General features: G+C 35.0%; 1 protein-coding gene across 1 annotated transcript; it reads left to right on the forward strand.

Annotated features, from left to right (window-relative positions):
• The first annotated feature begins 873 nt into the window (after nt 1-873).
• Nucleotides 874-15405, forward strand: LOC147489654 (SMR domain-containing protein At5g58720-like). Its single transcript, XM_086574696.1, has 15 exons — nt 874-1702; nt 2305-2330; nt 5984-6130; nt 6992-7065; nt 8862-9085; nt 9771-9847; nt 9932-9988; nt 10458-10525; nt 10621-10730; nt 10830-10900; nt 11106-11225; nt 14525-14592; nt 14688-14797; nt 14897-14967; nt 15173-15405. The coding sequence occupies exons 1-15, from the start codon at nt 1162-1164 to the stop codon at nt 15293-15295; spliced, it is 1887 nt and encodes a 628-aa protein (XP_086430822.1). The 5' UTR covers nt 874-1161; the 3' UTR covers nt 15296-15405.
• Nucleotides 15406-15687: the final 282 nt, after the last annotated feature.

Here is a 15687-nt window from a genome sequence, read left to right on the forward strand (position 1 = left end):
TATAAAACTTCACTTTGGTTTCAAAGATTGCAGGCATATATTGTGAATAGATTGTAGCTTGGTGAACTGCAAATGATGGCTTAAGAATGTTTGACAACACAGAATACAGCCACTATCTTTCAGAACAGTTGAATTAAACTGATTTCGTAGCTTGCAACAGCATAGCCTGCAACCTGTGTGTTAGAACCTAGAACCTTGCAGTCTTTTAGTCGAAAATAGGTGTATAGAGGACCTTTCTTGAACATCTGCTGAAAACAGAGATCCCCTACCTTACAGAAACAAAATATTGCCTTTGAATAATTTGTTGCTTTGATACCATACAGGAGTAGAGAATATACAAGAGATTACATTGCAGCAAGAACCTCTGATGAAGGCTAAACTATACTTAAACATAATCAAAAGGAAAGTATGTATGTGACTGTTATTCTTCAACTACATCTTGAAATTCTTCCGCATTTTGTACCATCCTTTTTTGCAAGCACCAACAACTACCCATCCATATTTCACGAAACCTTTAAGGTCCTTGGTTCTATCCTTTAGCTGCTTCTGAATCCCCTCCATCTAGAATATAAAAAACAAAAAATGCAATGAATTGAGTTGGAATAATATCCATCTAACTCTCTTCCCCTTAATTTTTTTTCTCTCTTTTTATCCTTGCGGTTGTCTTTCAATCCAGCCTATTATTGTTTCCCTTTTCTCTCAAGTCTCAACCAACAGTTTCACAATTTCCTAAAATATACTTTTAAAATCATTGAAGCAGCCTTATAAAATTATCTAATCCGATATATTCGGGAGCATCCCCTGTTTTTTTTCGATGGTACCAGATTCTATTCTAATCCGATATATTCGGGAGCATCCCCTTTTTTTTTCGATGGTACCAGATTCTATTCTAATCCTACTTTATTAGATTCTAAAATCTAAACAATCCGTAATTTTTTAACCGTTGGTAACTTACTTAAAATAACTCAACAGTAAAAAAAAAAAACGTCATCACCACAACGGACAACCACGAGCTCAGTTAATAAAAATTTCCATGACCTCATTTTGTTCTTCTCCAACTTTTTCTTCTCTTTTAACAAAATTAGGGTTTTCAAAAAACTTTAACAACTCTGATCAATTTCAAAAACCCCCCAATCCGATCTCTGACCGTTGACTATTATTATGGGACGTAGTCAAAAGAAGAAAAAAGGAAGACCCATTTCTTCTTCACAAAAAGCAAAAGTGAATCATGAGAAAAACGATAAGAAAGAAGAAGAAGAAGGGATTGAAAATTTGTTGTCATTGATGTCATTTAAGAATGTAACTGGCGACGTGGCGAGTTCTAGTTCGTCGTTTGAGTTTAGTTCAAATAATTCAAATAGTGATGATATTTGGACAACGAGTTCGAGTTCAAACTCGTCAGATATGTTTTGGGAGCCAGATGTTGTGATTCAGACACGTGGCAAGGGTTTTGGAGGTGGGAACAATAATAATAATAATAATAAGAATAAGCAGAAAAGAGTTGTGGCCTCTGCTGGGAGTGTGGCAAATGTTATTGACAAAGGGTATGTGAGAGATAGTCCTGTTAATTGGCATGGAAGTAAGAAGTTTGGGGGGTATGAGAAAATGAAAGGGGTGAATAAGGAGGAAGCGGAGCAGTTTTTGTGCTCTATGCTTGGGGATGATTGTGAGATTAGCATGGCTGTTGTCAGAGATGTTTTATGTAAGTTCTTTTGTTTTTTTTTATAACAAATAATGAAAAAGTTTCAAACGAAAGAATGCCATATCATTCGCGAGCTTTGTTAGTTGGCCACTGATGGCCATTATAGACAAGATTAACTATATAGGAGTTCAGTGGAGCAACCCTTCGTTTTATATCTTTTTTAAGTGGCCTTTTAAATATCTGCTGTGGCACTTTGTTTTTATGGGTTGCATGGGAGATGTATTAAGATTAAGAATATGATTATAAGAGAATGTATGGTTTCCAAAATATGTAGACATGGTTTATTGTTGAGGATGGATTTCAAGAGTAGATAATGAATGCCTACCCATGTCAGCCAGATCCTGGAATAAAGCATGGATGTAGAATGTTATAATGCTAGGGAGACCCACAAAAGACTCTGGACCTTTGTTTGATTAATTGAAGTTAGTTCTTCATTCACTCATATTTCTCACTAGTATTTTGATTAGGTCTACTTGTGGCATGAAGATCTTTGTAGTACTTCTTAGTTAATGAGAAATTATGCAGTGGTTTACGTTCTTGTCTTATTGATTTATATTTATAAAGACTCGTATGGTTAGTAACCTAAAGATCTGTTCTTGCAGGTCAGTGTGGATATGATGTTGAAAAGGTATAGCATTTTCATTAGTAATGGACTGATGTGTCTGCTTGCATTAATCTATGAAGTGGAAAAACGTAGCTACTATTTCAACTTTCAACAGTAATAGAACACACATGAAACAATGAATTAAATCAATGATAATGATTTAGGGTGTGTCATTGCAGAAGGGGATTTTACCTGGGAAACACATTTTTCAGTAGAGAGTTTCACGAGATAATGATCATACAAGGGAGTTTTCCCCAACCTTTATAAACTATTTAATGGGAAAATTACATAGTGATGGCATGGGAACATCTATTGAAAAGTTCTTCATGAAATCTCTTGGAAGGTGGTTTACAACTAGGAAGCACGGATATTGACACATGACATGGATACGACACGACACGGATACGTGGACACGACATTTTTCAAAAATATAGGACACGGATACGTCATGGACACGTTTGAATAATATATATATAAATATTATATAATTGAGCATTTTTCATCAAATTCAAATTAAAATGGCAATTCTACTTCATAAAATGACCAATTCAAACACATTAAGCAGCAACTTACATGTGTAAGTGTATAACACTGCAAGCAACTTACATGTATAAGGTTTTAAAAGGAAGTTCCCTTTTTTTGCAGATTAAAATTAGTTAGTCGGTATCACTTAATCACTTCATCTTTCTTCTCTTGCATCTCTTCTTATCTTGGATTTTATTTCACTTGTTTTTTTTTTTTGAAGTTCCAAAATTTTTTTGTGAGATTATTATTTTGGCGTGTCCCCCGCGTGTCGGAAATTAAAAAAATTAATTATAAAATTGGATACTCCAAATCGCGTATCTGACACGTATTGGACGCGTATCGGGCGTATCCATGTCGGACACGTATCGGACACCGATACTTCACCCTTACAGACGTATCAGTGCTTCATAGGTTTACAATTCCTTTGTATGATTTAATGTCGTGAAGATCTAAATGTGGGTTTCCCAGGGAAAATTCCTTTTGCAATCAAACCACCTTTAGCAATTGATCTATTTAATTTTCATCTGAAACCTGCTTACCTGAAACAACTGTTTTTGCCGCTGTTAATGATCGTTTTCTCATAAGGATCATATTCTTGAGATATTTTTGACCCATTTTTAATGAGTTTCACTTGTAGTGGACTCACCATGCATCATGTTTTTTTGGTACAAAAGCCCTTGGGATTGCAGTTAGTGATAGATATTTTACCTATTTGACTAGGCAACATTATATGTAGAAAGTAGAAACATATTCTTTTGATCTTAAAACCGTAGACATTGCCTATCAAACAGTGCTGTGGTAGCGAGTCACTGGGAAATAATGTGGAATTCATAAATTTGTGGTTTGTTTTGGCCAAGTTCATGTTGAAACTGTTACCTTTTTGCTCCTGCATTTGAGCATTTGCTCCTGCATTTGAGCATTGTCTACCCCCCTCTCGTTTTTTGTTCGTTAAAGTAGAAATTGTCAATACAAAACAGTAAATAGAAAAACAACACACCTAATTAGGCCAAATTCACCAAATCTCCATCATCTTGTGAAGTGGGATCAGCTTTGTCTTTCTAAAGATGAGGGAGGTTTGTGGTGCAAGCACATCTTACTCATGAATCAAGCATTGATGGCAAAATGGTTGTGGAGATTTGGAGAGGAAGAAGGGCATTTATGGCGAAGGGTGGTGGTAGACAAATATGGTGAGAGGGCTACCAAATGGATTGTGAAGGAACGTACAAATTCTTATGGAAATACTCTTTCAAGGGGCATTGTGGATGGATAGAACAAATTCGTCAAAAGTATCACCTGTACACCGGGCACCGAAGAATCTATTTTATTTTGGGATGACATTTGGATAGGTGAAATATCATTGAAGGAGAAATTTAGTGATATCTTCATGTTGGCTACTAATAAAAAAAATATTGGTGTCGGATTACATGGAACGAGGGGGGCAAAGAGTTGAGTGGAATGTGGCTTTAAGAAGAGATCTAAATGAACTTGAATCCTATGCATCATTTTTTGTTAGCATTTATAAAAAAGAGGAGAAGTTTGGCGAGGTGGATAGAAGAAATTGGTTGTGGGACAACAAAGAGGAGTTCTCGATACGGTCGTTCTATCATGTGTTGGCTAAAGAGTATGATTTGCACAACCTAGAAGACGAAGAGATAATTCATAACGTTTGGGCGGAATCGATTCCATTTAAAATGGCTTTCTTTTGTTGGCTTGCTTTCTTGGGGAGAATTAAAACCATTGATGTCTTGAATAGAATAGGGACCTCCACAATGTTTGCCCACTTTGCAAAGTGAGTGAGGAGAGTGGATCATCTCCTTCTTACTAGTGCCTTTTCGAAGAATGTTTGAGACTTTTTTCCCATCATTCCTTAAACCTTGGAGGGCAACTTCTAATATCAAAGAAGCACTAAGTAGTAAGCTCATACTACCACCACTTTCTAACAAAGCATCATGGATTGCTGAACACCTCTTTAGAGCTATCGTTTGAAACTTGTGGAAGGAGAGGAACACAAGAATATTTGAGCAACTAGAAAAAACATCCACAAGATAGTGGAAGGGATCAAAGAGGAGTTACACGATTAGGCATATGCTAACCCATGTTTCAAAGGGGTGACCTACCAAGACTTTATTTGTAATTGGGATACCCTTGTAGTATAAAAGGGTTTGTAACCGGGCATAAGGGATCTTCTTGGGCATTGATTAGCTCCCTGCTACTTAGCCTAGTATTTGCAACACTATATCTTTATGCTTTTAATGAATTGAATTTTACCGATCCAAAAAAAGAAAAAGAAAAGCAATTGATCCGTGACAAAATTTTGAACGCGTAATCTCTAAATTATCTGGTTGACTTCTTTTCTTGTGTTTTTTGTTTGTTTTCTCTTGTTCCCTGGAACGTACTTACTGCTTAGAGATCATTCCAAATATTGGCTTTTTATCGCAATGTTTAGGTCATTGAAGGGATTTGACAATGGCTAAGGCCTTATTGTTGGTGACTTGGTGTTACACCTCCTCCTTGGACACTTTACTTGTCGAATAATGGCTGTTGCTTTTGAGTTGCTACCAAAAAAATATAATTGTCCTTGGAGTTGTGTTTAGTGTTTACACTTGTGTAGATGTGTGTATCCAATTCTATCTATCCCATAAAGAATGATTGTTTGGAGGTATTACATATTGTTAAATACTTAAATTAAATTCTACCGTAATCCTACTGAACTTGCATTTAACATAATTATCTTGGTGGGTTATTTTAAAACCCCTGTACTTTAAAACATTCTCATTGGTCTGTGACCTTTCGAAAAAGTGAGCATTAACGGATTCATATGATAAGGTACCCCTAATAAAAAGATGGGCATTAATACAGTAAATACGTTCCTCCTGGGCAAATACATACTTTGGTTTAGTGAAGATCCTTAAGAAATATTTTCAGAAAATTTTATGGATGTTGTCTATTTAAATAAGCATAGATATATAATGAATAGATGACAAACTGGGATGGTACCTAAAGATATAGTTTATGTGATTAGCTTGCTATTTTTAGTTTGGTCTAGGTGAGTGATATTGCAAGATGAGAAAAATGCTTACGCGAGTGCCTTTTTGTTTCTATTTAAAGTGGTATTTTTCGTATTAATAGTATTTAGCTTTTCACTTTTCCAGGCTTCAGATGTGTTGCTTGACTTATCTGCATCATCCCCTAACCAGTTAAATGATGGACACTATGGTGATTATAGCCAAATTTCTGAGGATTCAAGAAACTTCAGTGAAAGTGATGACAGTGGAGAGGACAACTTAGCCAAATACCAAGTAATGTGTTGCACTTTTGAATCTGAACATAACATCCACCATACTATGTTGTTTGTTAGTTAGTTTTAAAACTTGGGAGAAGTGAACAATTGAAATGTTCTAGAATGAAGTAGACATAAACCTGTTTTCTCATGTATCCCATCTGTCTCATTTTGCCCTTTCGTTTTGAGTTGCCTGTGGAAAGCACAAACAATGCCCCACTTCTTGTATACTCCAAGCTTCCTTGTTATTATTTTATTTCCCGTTTTACCTAAGTGCTGTTAACTTGTCATTTTATTGCTTCATCTTGGAGATTATATCTGAGGTTTTAATTTTTTTTTCCCTGCAAACCCAAGTCCTAAAAAATAGAAATATAGGACAGGTAACAGGTACTCTTGATAGATTATTGCTTTTTAGTACAAACTACAAAGTAATGCAGTGATGGATTATAAGTAAACTTGTCTCACTTAATTAAGGTAAAGAAAAGTGTTAGCATGGGAACCAATTAAAGTTTGACTCAACATTAGTTAAATTCTGAGACCTACGACTTGGCAACTAGCAAAGAACAACACTCTCTTTGTTGTTACTCAATACACATTACACTAGTGGTCATGGGACATCTGGATTTTTCATATCAATCTGACTTCCTAGAGTTAGTGGAATGCAAATATATATCCAAATTCACAGAGTTGTTTTGAAGTATATTTTAAAATAATTGTTTGTTCCAATAACGAATGTCCGTTTGAAGTTATTGCGTAACTAGGATGTTTTGGTAGAAATTAGAACATTGTTTTACAGATTGATAACAATAAGTTTTGTAAACAGAGCAGATGGTATGTTTTTTGCACTTTTATTCCTGATATATGAATAAATATATTTCAGATGTCAGATTCAACTTTTAATCTTTCTGAAGAAGAAGTTCAGCAAATTCTACAGTCGTCAGGCTATGATCGAAGGTAGCTTAATATAAATATGCTTGTTTTTTGCTTGCTTTATAACGAGGTATGGAAGTATGAAAGTGTTATCATACATCTAGCACCAATCTTTTTTCTTTATAACCAATGTTTCTACCATTATTGAAATTTCACTTATTTTGTTTCGGTAATGCTTTTTGAGCCTCAAATAGTTGAGTCTGCCATATTGTCCAACTTATTGGATGTCATTCTGATAACTATGTCCTTATATTCTGAACGAATATCCTTGGCAGGCATGCTATATCCAAAGTCAAAAGAAAATGTAGGTCGTGTTTGGTGCCTCATACTAACTAAGTGGAGTACCATGTTTTTAGGAGTTATTATTTTTATTAAAGTAAGGGAAAGTTTATAATTCCAATCAACATGGAACTAGGTTGGGTGGCTGATTTGAATACATTAGAAAAGAACTTACAAATTGGATATCTATTGGCATGGAGTTGGCTGCGAGGCTGCTCCACGTGCCCTTACTATCATATGGACAGAGACCCTGGCCTCCCACTTGTTAAATATAATCTACTCTTTGTAGAAGAGTTATAATCATTGATGATTTAGCAAAAGAAACTGTTCAAATGTATTATATATGGTTCTTTTTTTAAAAAAATAACATTCTCAATATCCATTCACTATATCGTTTGGTGATAGTACCCACAATTTTCATAGTTCATGCTTGGCACACTCTTTTGAAATTATTGGCATGCAGTTAGTGTGTTATTTATCTCATATTTTACATCATAATTGCTGTTCGTATAGTTACTAGATATACAGATGACGTGTTAACTTAATTAATTAATTTATTATTTTTTTGGGTATTTGTAATTAGTTCTTTTGGGTGAAGCAGATCATGTGAGGAAGTAGAGTATAAAAACATTTTTGGTTTGTCACTTTCTCTTAGACTCTGATTTGTGGTTAACAAACAAAATTCTTATAGGCTCGATAATCTTACTCAGGTCTTTAAACTCTTCTGACAATGTTTGTTCTGAAATTGCTTGCTAGTGAACATCTTTCTTAAGTAGAATCTACCTTAAGGCGCCGTATGGCAACCATTCTAAGTACATTAATTATGTTTTCAAACTTAGTTTTAATATAATGAATATTGATATAAATCTTTTTGAAATAAATGATACCAAACAGTGAGATACTAGATGAGTTTTAAATTTTTTGATTATGATACAATTGCAAAGAGAAACTGCCAAAAACAAAAAAAGAAATAAAATAAGGTAGCTCCTTTCAAGAGGGAAGCTTCACAATTTCTGTTTCCCATTCTTTAAGCTAGTTTTTTTTTTAATGGATTATCTCATTTTGTGAATGAGATAATGGTTTCTAAATATTTTTACCAAACGAGTATTTTTGTATGCAAAATGAATTATGAAGATTATTAATCATGTAATGGATTCTTATAATGGTTGCCAAACGGCCCCTAGGTATCTATGTATTTTTTTTCTTACTATTACCGAAGCCAAAGAAGATTGTGATATTCTCGCAAATGGCATGGATGTTTCATATTACTCAATTTGCTATATGAAACTGCTAGTAGATTAAGTTTAGTTAATTACTTAATTAATGGAGGAAATCTTTTAGAAATAAACGTTGTATTGTCTAACTGGTTTTTGTTCGTTTAATGAAGTGGATGTGTTTCATGTGTATTTGCATAAGCAATATGTGTGTTGGTGCAGGTAAGGTGTCCAGCTAGTTTCTCTTCTTATGCTAGTAAATGCATGTATGTTTTCAAGGAGTTCAAAAGAAATGTGGTTAATTTATGTTATATATTTTTGGTTCAGGGGTTATTTAGAGGTTCTTGTTGGACCTAAAAAACACTGTAAGAGTCAGTCAACATCTACAGAAACAAGCCTCCCTCAAACAGTCTTGGAGTCTTTGTTTAGTATTCCCAAGCGTTCTGAGCATGAACCTGACGGTATGAACTGGAAGAATGTAGTAAAGAAAATGGAGTCTTTTGGTCCAAGGGCAAAACTTTGTGCTGAACCTCTGCAGAACACTGAATATGGTAAATTTCACATACTATGCATTTTGATCTGAGTCTCATATTCTTGTTTCTAGTTTGGTTCAAGGTAGGAATCCTACTTTGGACTTGATCCTTGATTTAACTTTTCATTTTGCTTGATGTTGACTATGATCATGCTTGGGCTTTGTAGTAACATTTTCGATAGAAATTAAAATGCTTATTAATGTTCTTGCTTACTAAACTTACGGTGACTCGGTTGTGAAGAACCTTTTGGTAATCTTTCACCTATTTTGGAGTACCACAAGTGCTTATCTTGGATTTCTTGGAAGATAAAATATAAGGCTCCACCTTATTAACCAGTATTAGGTATCTTGGCACATAATGACTTTTTGCTGTGCTGTTTTTAGTTAAGACTGCTGTGGTTAGTTGGACTTGATATTCGTGTCATTTTCTGCATGCATCTCTTCAAATAGTTGATGTAGATGTCATGTACTGCATGCATCTAAAAATCTGTTGAATAAAGTACCTTTTGGTATGAATTAGTTGGGATCGCATGCTGCAATTTTAAGTTTTCCGATTCATTAAAGCATGTGGATTACAGTTTTAAACTTATGAAACCTGGTCTTGCTGAATGTATATATCTATGTTAGTCCTCTTTGATATTGGATTCATACTCCAGGACAAGCTTATAGTTCTTTTGTTCTCTCTTTCTCCTTCTGATTTGTAGTTAAAGGAGAAGATTATCACGTTTTGAGAAAGGCTGCAACTCAGAACTATGATGCGATGAAATCCTATTATCAAAAGGCAAGCTGATTTGGCTTTAATGTAGTTCTTCAAGTTTAAGATAACTTCGACTGCTTACTAACCAGGAAATATAAAGTCTTTCAGGCTGCAACTGCATATTCAAATGGACAACGGAGCTATGCATCCTATCTTTCAGAACAGGTATTCCTTACAAAGCACAAATTGCTCAGAGCAGTGAAAAATTATTTTCATCAATATGTGTTGATAACAACCTACATAAAATAGAAATAGTGCTTGTGTTTTGAGCACTTCACCTATTATATTTGGTCCGGGCACCTTTATCCCTACTGGCTGTGTTTAGTATTTATTGGAGCCATTAATTTGGGGACCCGTTTGATGGTCTGGATGATCTTACTGTGAGGCTGAATTATATGCTTAGATACGTTATAATTGTCCATCGGTGTTTTTGTGCGCATTCCTAGTCCATTTAATTATTTAATGTAATTGGAGGTCTGTTATTACTTATTAGTATATATGTGTCAGTTTGTGTGTCAGCCTTCTGTGATAAGTGTCCACATAAGCCTTTCCTGGCTAATTAAGGAAGCTAATTTTTCTCTGACATGGGTGGGAGCATTCAATTTGTTGTTTTGACTATGTTATGTTTGGTTAGGGGAAAGTTCACAACAAAGTTGCCTGTGTAGCTGATGAAAAGGCTAGCCAGGAGATATTTGAAGTCAGGTTGGTCAGCTTAAAAGAAAGTAACTTAAAATGTTTTAATTCAACCTATTACAATGCAAGACATGATAAACTGAGCAGGCACTGGCATTTTGCAGAAACAAGGAAATCCAGAATACTGTGACAATTGATTTGCATGGGCAGCATGTAAAACAAGCGATTAGGCTTTTGAAAGTCCACCTCCTGTTGTTCACAACATATGTACCATGTAAGCATTTATTACACATTTGTGCTTCTTTTTGCTGTTAATCATGTGCATTATGAAGTAACATCTATTACCTCTTCTGACCCGTTTTCTCCCCCCCAGCTGTTCAAATTCTCAGGGTTATCACTGGATGCGGGACTCATGGAGTTGGAAAGGGCAAACTGAAACAATCGGTGTGATCTTCTTTAAACACCTTTGCATATATTATTGTTATTTTATTTTGCTTCAGAAGAATCAGGTAGTGAAATTTTTAGTATTCTATTGGTTGTGCATATCACATTTTTTATTGCTCATGTCGGTGAGTGATCTGAACAAATTTTGGGACAGTTACCATGTCTTCCATACTTGGTTCAATTAAGGCTGTTTATGATGTTGCAGGTCATCAGCCTTGTAGAGAAGGGTGGGATTAAATGGACTGAAGAGAATAAGGGAATAGTGTTGATCAATCTGGATGGACAGAAAAGTTTCATCTTTGAGGAGTCTGAGGATGAGTCTGAGTAAGTGCCATTTTTCAGGGGTCTGAAAAGCACTAAAGCTTGGATTGTTGTTGACCGCTCTGTAGTTTTATTTTAGGATCTGACTCGGGTTTTCTGCACTTTGTTTAACTCTTCAAATCTCCATTATCTAAAGCTGGAAAGATTCTGGAGTGTAGATATAGGAAACATAAGCTAGTCCTCTGTCCAAATCCCATCAAAGTTAGTCCTTGCTAAACATAGGCTTGTAATTTGTATTGTTCCAAAAAAGAATAGATGACAGCAATACAACATGTACCAGTAACATGTGTATTTATTTTTAATGTACGATGATTCCTGTTCGTTTTAGTCTGGTTACTTTGAGATCTTCAGCTTGTGTGTAAAGCATGATTACTGTTTGCAGAAGATATTTTGGTGGTATTGAAATCTGTATATTCGTGCCACTTTATATGTAATCTCATTTGTGACTAAAGCCGATTTTGATGATAAACTTTGATACAAAAAGGTAGGGTTATAGAGTCCATTTCTGAAGGCAGGAAAGTTTCAGCTGCCAGTGCGTAAGAAAATGCACATTAATGATACTGTGATATGTTTACTTACGGAGCACCATTATCAATCAATTTACTGGTTAGGGATGTGATCAAATATGTGAGATTGTTTCATGTAAGTTTGTTGACGAGGTTGGTAGAAATTCATTATTTTGTTACTATTACTATTTCGTAAAGTTATACAGGAAATCAGTTGGAGAACCAATTAAGCGCAGCCCCGAAGATGTTATTATGTAAAATGTTTGTCAGATTGAGAAGGGACAAAAGTACTGAACTGTTTGATGCAGGGCCAAGTTTTTGTATTCCATGTATGAGTCAAGAGCTTAGAGCTGCAGGAAGGACCTTGATACTCTTAGATCAGGTGTATTGCCATTTTGGTCTGTATCTCGCTGGTAGATCAGCTGCAGAAACAATTTCTCCAGACGTTCGATTTGGAAGCATATTGCGCCATCTCTCTCTACACTATATGATAGCAGGGTTTTGAGGAACCCACTCTCTACTATCGAGTTGGCAAATTGAAATCTCTCTATTTGCTCAATTTATAAACACCTCTCTCATAAAAATTAGAAACCCCTCTTTTTATTAATAATTTAGAAGAGCTCTCTTAAGATAACTTAAATTATATAATTATTCTCCATTTTTTTCTAGAACAAGCCCTCTTTTATTAATAATTTCAAAAAAAAACTCCCTAATGTCATTTAAATAACATAATTATTTTTTATATTAAATTAGATGTGCCTCCCCTATATAATTACAATTATAATTTATAAAAATCATGCTAATTATCAATCTCAAATGACGGGTTTCAAAACTTAAGGAAAAAAAAATCTTGATACCTAGCACAGTTTGCATACTTGTGTGATTAAGTAAGCAAACAAAATTGCGAATTAGAAAAGCAAGCAAAAGTGCAAAACTCGTAATAATAATAGAAGATGTTGTGACTTGTGACTAGGGGTGGGCAATAGGCCGAGTCGGGCTAGTCCGACCCTAAACATTTAAAGCCCTTCAGATATTAAGGTCGGGTCAGGCCCTAAAGTTCAAGCATAGAGTTGGATCGGGCCGAGTCACAAGTCTAAATCTCAAGCCCTGACCCTACCCTAAGCTCTTTTAAAGGCTTTAGGGTCGGGCCTATATATTTTATTCTTTTTACAAATGTTATTTTTTAGACAAAAGTTGTTTTTTGGTTTTTGTGTTACAAATGCTTGTTATGTATTTCGCTTTAATGGTGTGGAAGGAAACCTTTAGTTCTAGACTTGACTTGGATGTGAATAAAAATATAATTTATAAGAAGTAAGTGAGAAAAGAAATTGAGAATAATAAGTTCTAGACTTTGATTTAATGATCAAATGAATAAAGTCTTATTTTTTATTAGGCTAATGCTCATTGTTTTTTATGGCTGCTAGGTTGACAAATTTTTGTTATATAAAATAATTAGAAGTACCCTTGGGTGTAAGTGATAAATTACAAATGACAATATTATTTTAATTGAAAATATTTAACAAAGAGTTGGACAATTATGGTATGTGTATTTATAATAAAAGTGTGAAACTATAATTAGGGCTTAGTTAGGGGCGAGCCCATGTTTCAGAATCTTAGTTCTAGCCCTGCCCTAAACTCTGTGAAGGCTTAGGGTTGGGTCGGGTTAGGGTCGGTAGGCCAAATTCCCACCCCTTGTGACGTGGTGGCTTACTTTTTAAAGGTCGAAAATACCCCAAACACTTTAGAAAGATTGTGTTTGGCAAAATCTTTTCGTTGTTGTCCATTGGCCCAAAAATGTTTGAGAGTTTTGCGAAAGAATAAATTCCTAATAAGAAAAGAAAAGAAAAGAAAAGAAAGAAAAAATTTATATGACAACGGTGGATCTAGGGTTTTCTTTTTCTTCAAAGTTCAAACCAACCAACTTGGAATTTTTTCCTTTTTCTCTCCTCTCTTTTTAATGCTCTTTCTTAAACCATATCCAAAATCTCTTTTCTCAAATCTTCCAAAATAATCTAGTGGTCTTTCATGTGAGAGGTTTGACTACTTCTTTCTGATATTTTTTTCAAAAGAAAAACAAATAATAAAATCATGATAGATTCAAGAAAACCAACAAAAAAAAAATGATCTCTAGAGAGAATAAAGTGGTTTTTTTCCATATATTCTTCTGGTTTTTGTTTGGGTGATGATTATTTTTATATCAGTTGGAAGTAGAAAATAAAGAAGATAAATAAAGCCAAAAATATAGACAGTAGTAGTACATACTGACGAGTGTGAAGTATCAAAAAACAGCTTTACTTAAAATCTGCCTGCCTTGTTTGGTTTCTCTTTTAATCTAAAAGTAATGATAAGTCCAGTGACACCAGCGACACAAAACCCCCAAATGGTTCTCTGGTCAGTTGTCATTTTCTTTATCCTGTTTTTATATTTTTGGTGATTTTGATTGAGTTTTGTTTTGTTTTATTTTCGATAGCCCAAGGGCAGGAGAGAATTTTTATTGGAGCCATTAATTTGGGGACCCGTTTGATGGTCTGGATGATCTTACTGTGAGGCTGAATTATATGCTTAGATACGTTATAATTGTCCATCGGTGTTTTTGTGCGCATTCCTAGTCCATTTAATTATTTAATGTAATTGGAGGTCTGTTATTACTTATTAGTATATATGTGTCAGTTTGTGTGTCAGCCTTCTGTGATAAGTGTCCACATAAGCCTTTCCTGGCTAATTAAGGAAGCTAATTTTTCTCTGACATGGGTGGGAGCATTCAATTTGTTGTTTTGACTATGTTATGTTTGGTTAGGGGAAAGTTCACAACAAAGTTGCCTGTGTAGCTGATGAAAAGGCTAGCCAGGAGATATTTGAAGTCAGGTTGGTCAGCTTAAAAGAAAGTAACTTAAAATGTTTTAATTCAACCTATTACAGTGCAAGACATGATAAACTGAGCAGGCACTGGCATTTTGCAGAAACAAGGAAATCCAGAATACTGTGACAATTGATTTGCATGGGCAGCATGTAAAACAAGCGATTAGGCTTTTGAAAGTCCACCTCCTGTTGTTCACAACATATGTACCATGTAAGCATTTATTACATATTTGTGCTTCTTTTTGCTGTTAATCATGTGCATTATGAAGCAACATCTATTACCTCTTCTGACCCGTTTTCTCCCCCCCAGCTGTTCAAATTCTCAGGGTTATCACTGGATGCGGGACTCATGGAGTTGGAAAGGGCAAACTGAAACAATCGGTGTGATCTTCTTTAAACACCTTTGCATATATTATTGTTATTTTATTTTGCTTCAGAAGAATCAGGTAGTGAAATTTTTAGTATTCTATTGGTTGTGCATATCACATTTTTTATTGCTCATGTCGGTGAGTGATCTGAACAAATTTTGGGACAGTTACCATGTCTTCCATACTTGGTTCAATTAAGGCTGTTTATGATGTTGCAGGTCATCAGCCTTGTAGAGAAGGGTGGGATTAAATGGACTGAAGAGAATAAGGGAATAGTGTTGATCAATCTGGATGGACAGAAAAGTTTCATCTTTGAGGAGTCTGAGGATGAGTCTGAGTAAGTGCCATTTTTCAGGGGTCTGAAAAGCACTAAAGCTTGGATTGTTGTTGACCGCTCTGTAGTTTTATTTTAGGATCTGACTCGGGTTTTTCTGCACTTTGTTTAACTCTTCAAATCTCCATTATCTAAAGCTGGAAAGATTCTGGAGTGTAGATATAGGAAACATAAGCTAGTCCTCTGTCCAAATCCCATCAAAGTTAGTCCTTGCTAAACATAGGCTTGTAATTTGTATTGTTCCAAAAAAGAATAGATGACAGCAATACAACATGTACCAGTAACATGTGTATTTATTTTTAATGTACGATGATTCCTGTTCGTTTTAGTCTGGTTACTTTGAGATCTTCAGCTTGTGTGTAAAGCATGATTACTGTTTGCAGAAGATATTTTGGTGGT

The sequence above is a fragment of the Coptis chinensis genome, chromosome 7 (genome assembly GCF_015680905.1).
Source record: "Coptis chinensis isolate HL-2020 chromosome 7, ASM1568090v1, whole genome shotgun sequence".
Taxonomy (NCBI): domain Eukaryota; kingdom Viridiplantae; phylum Streptophyta; class Magnoliopsida; order Ranunculales; family Ranunculaceae; genus Coptis; species Coptis chinensis.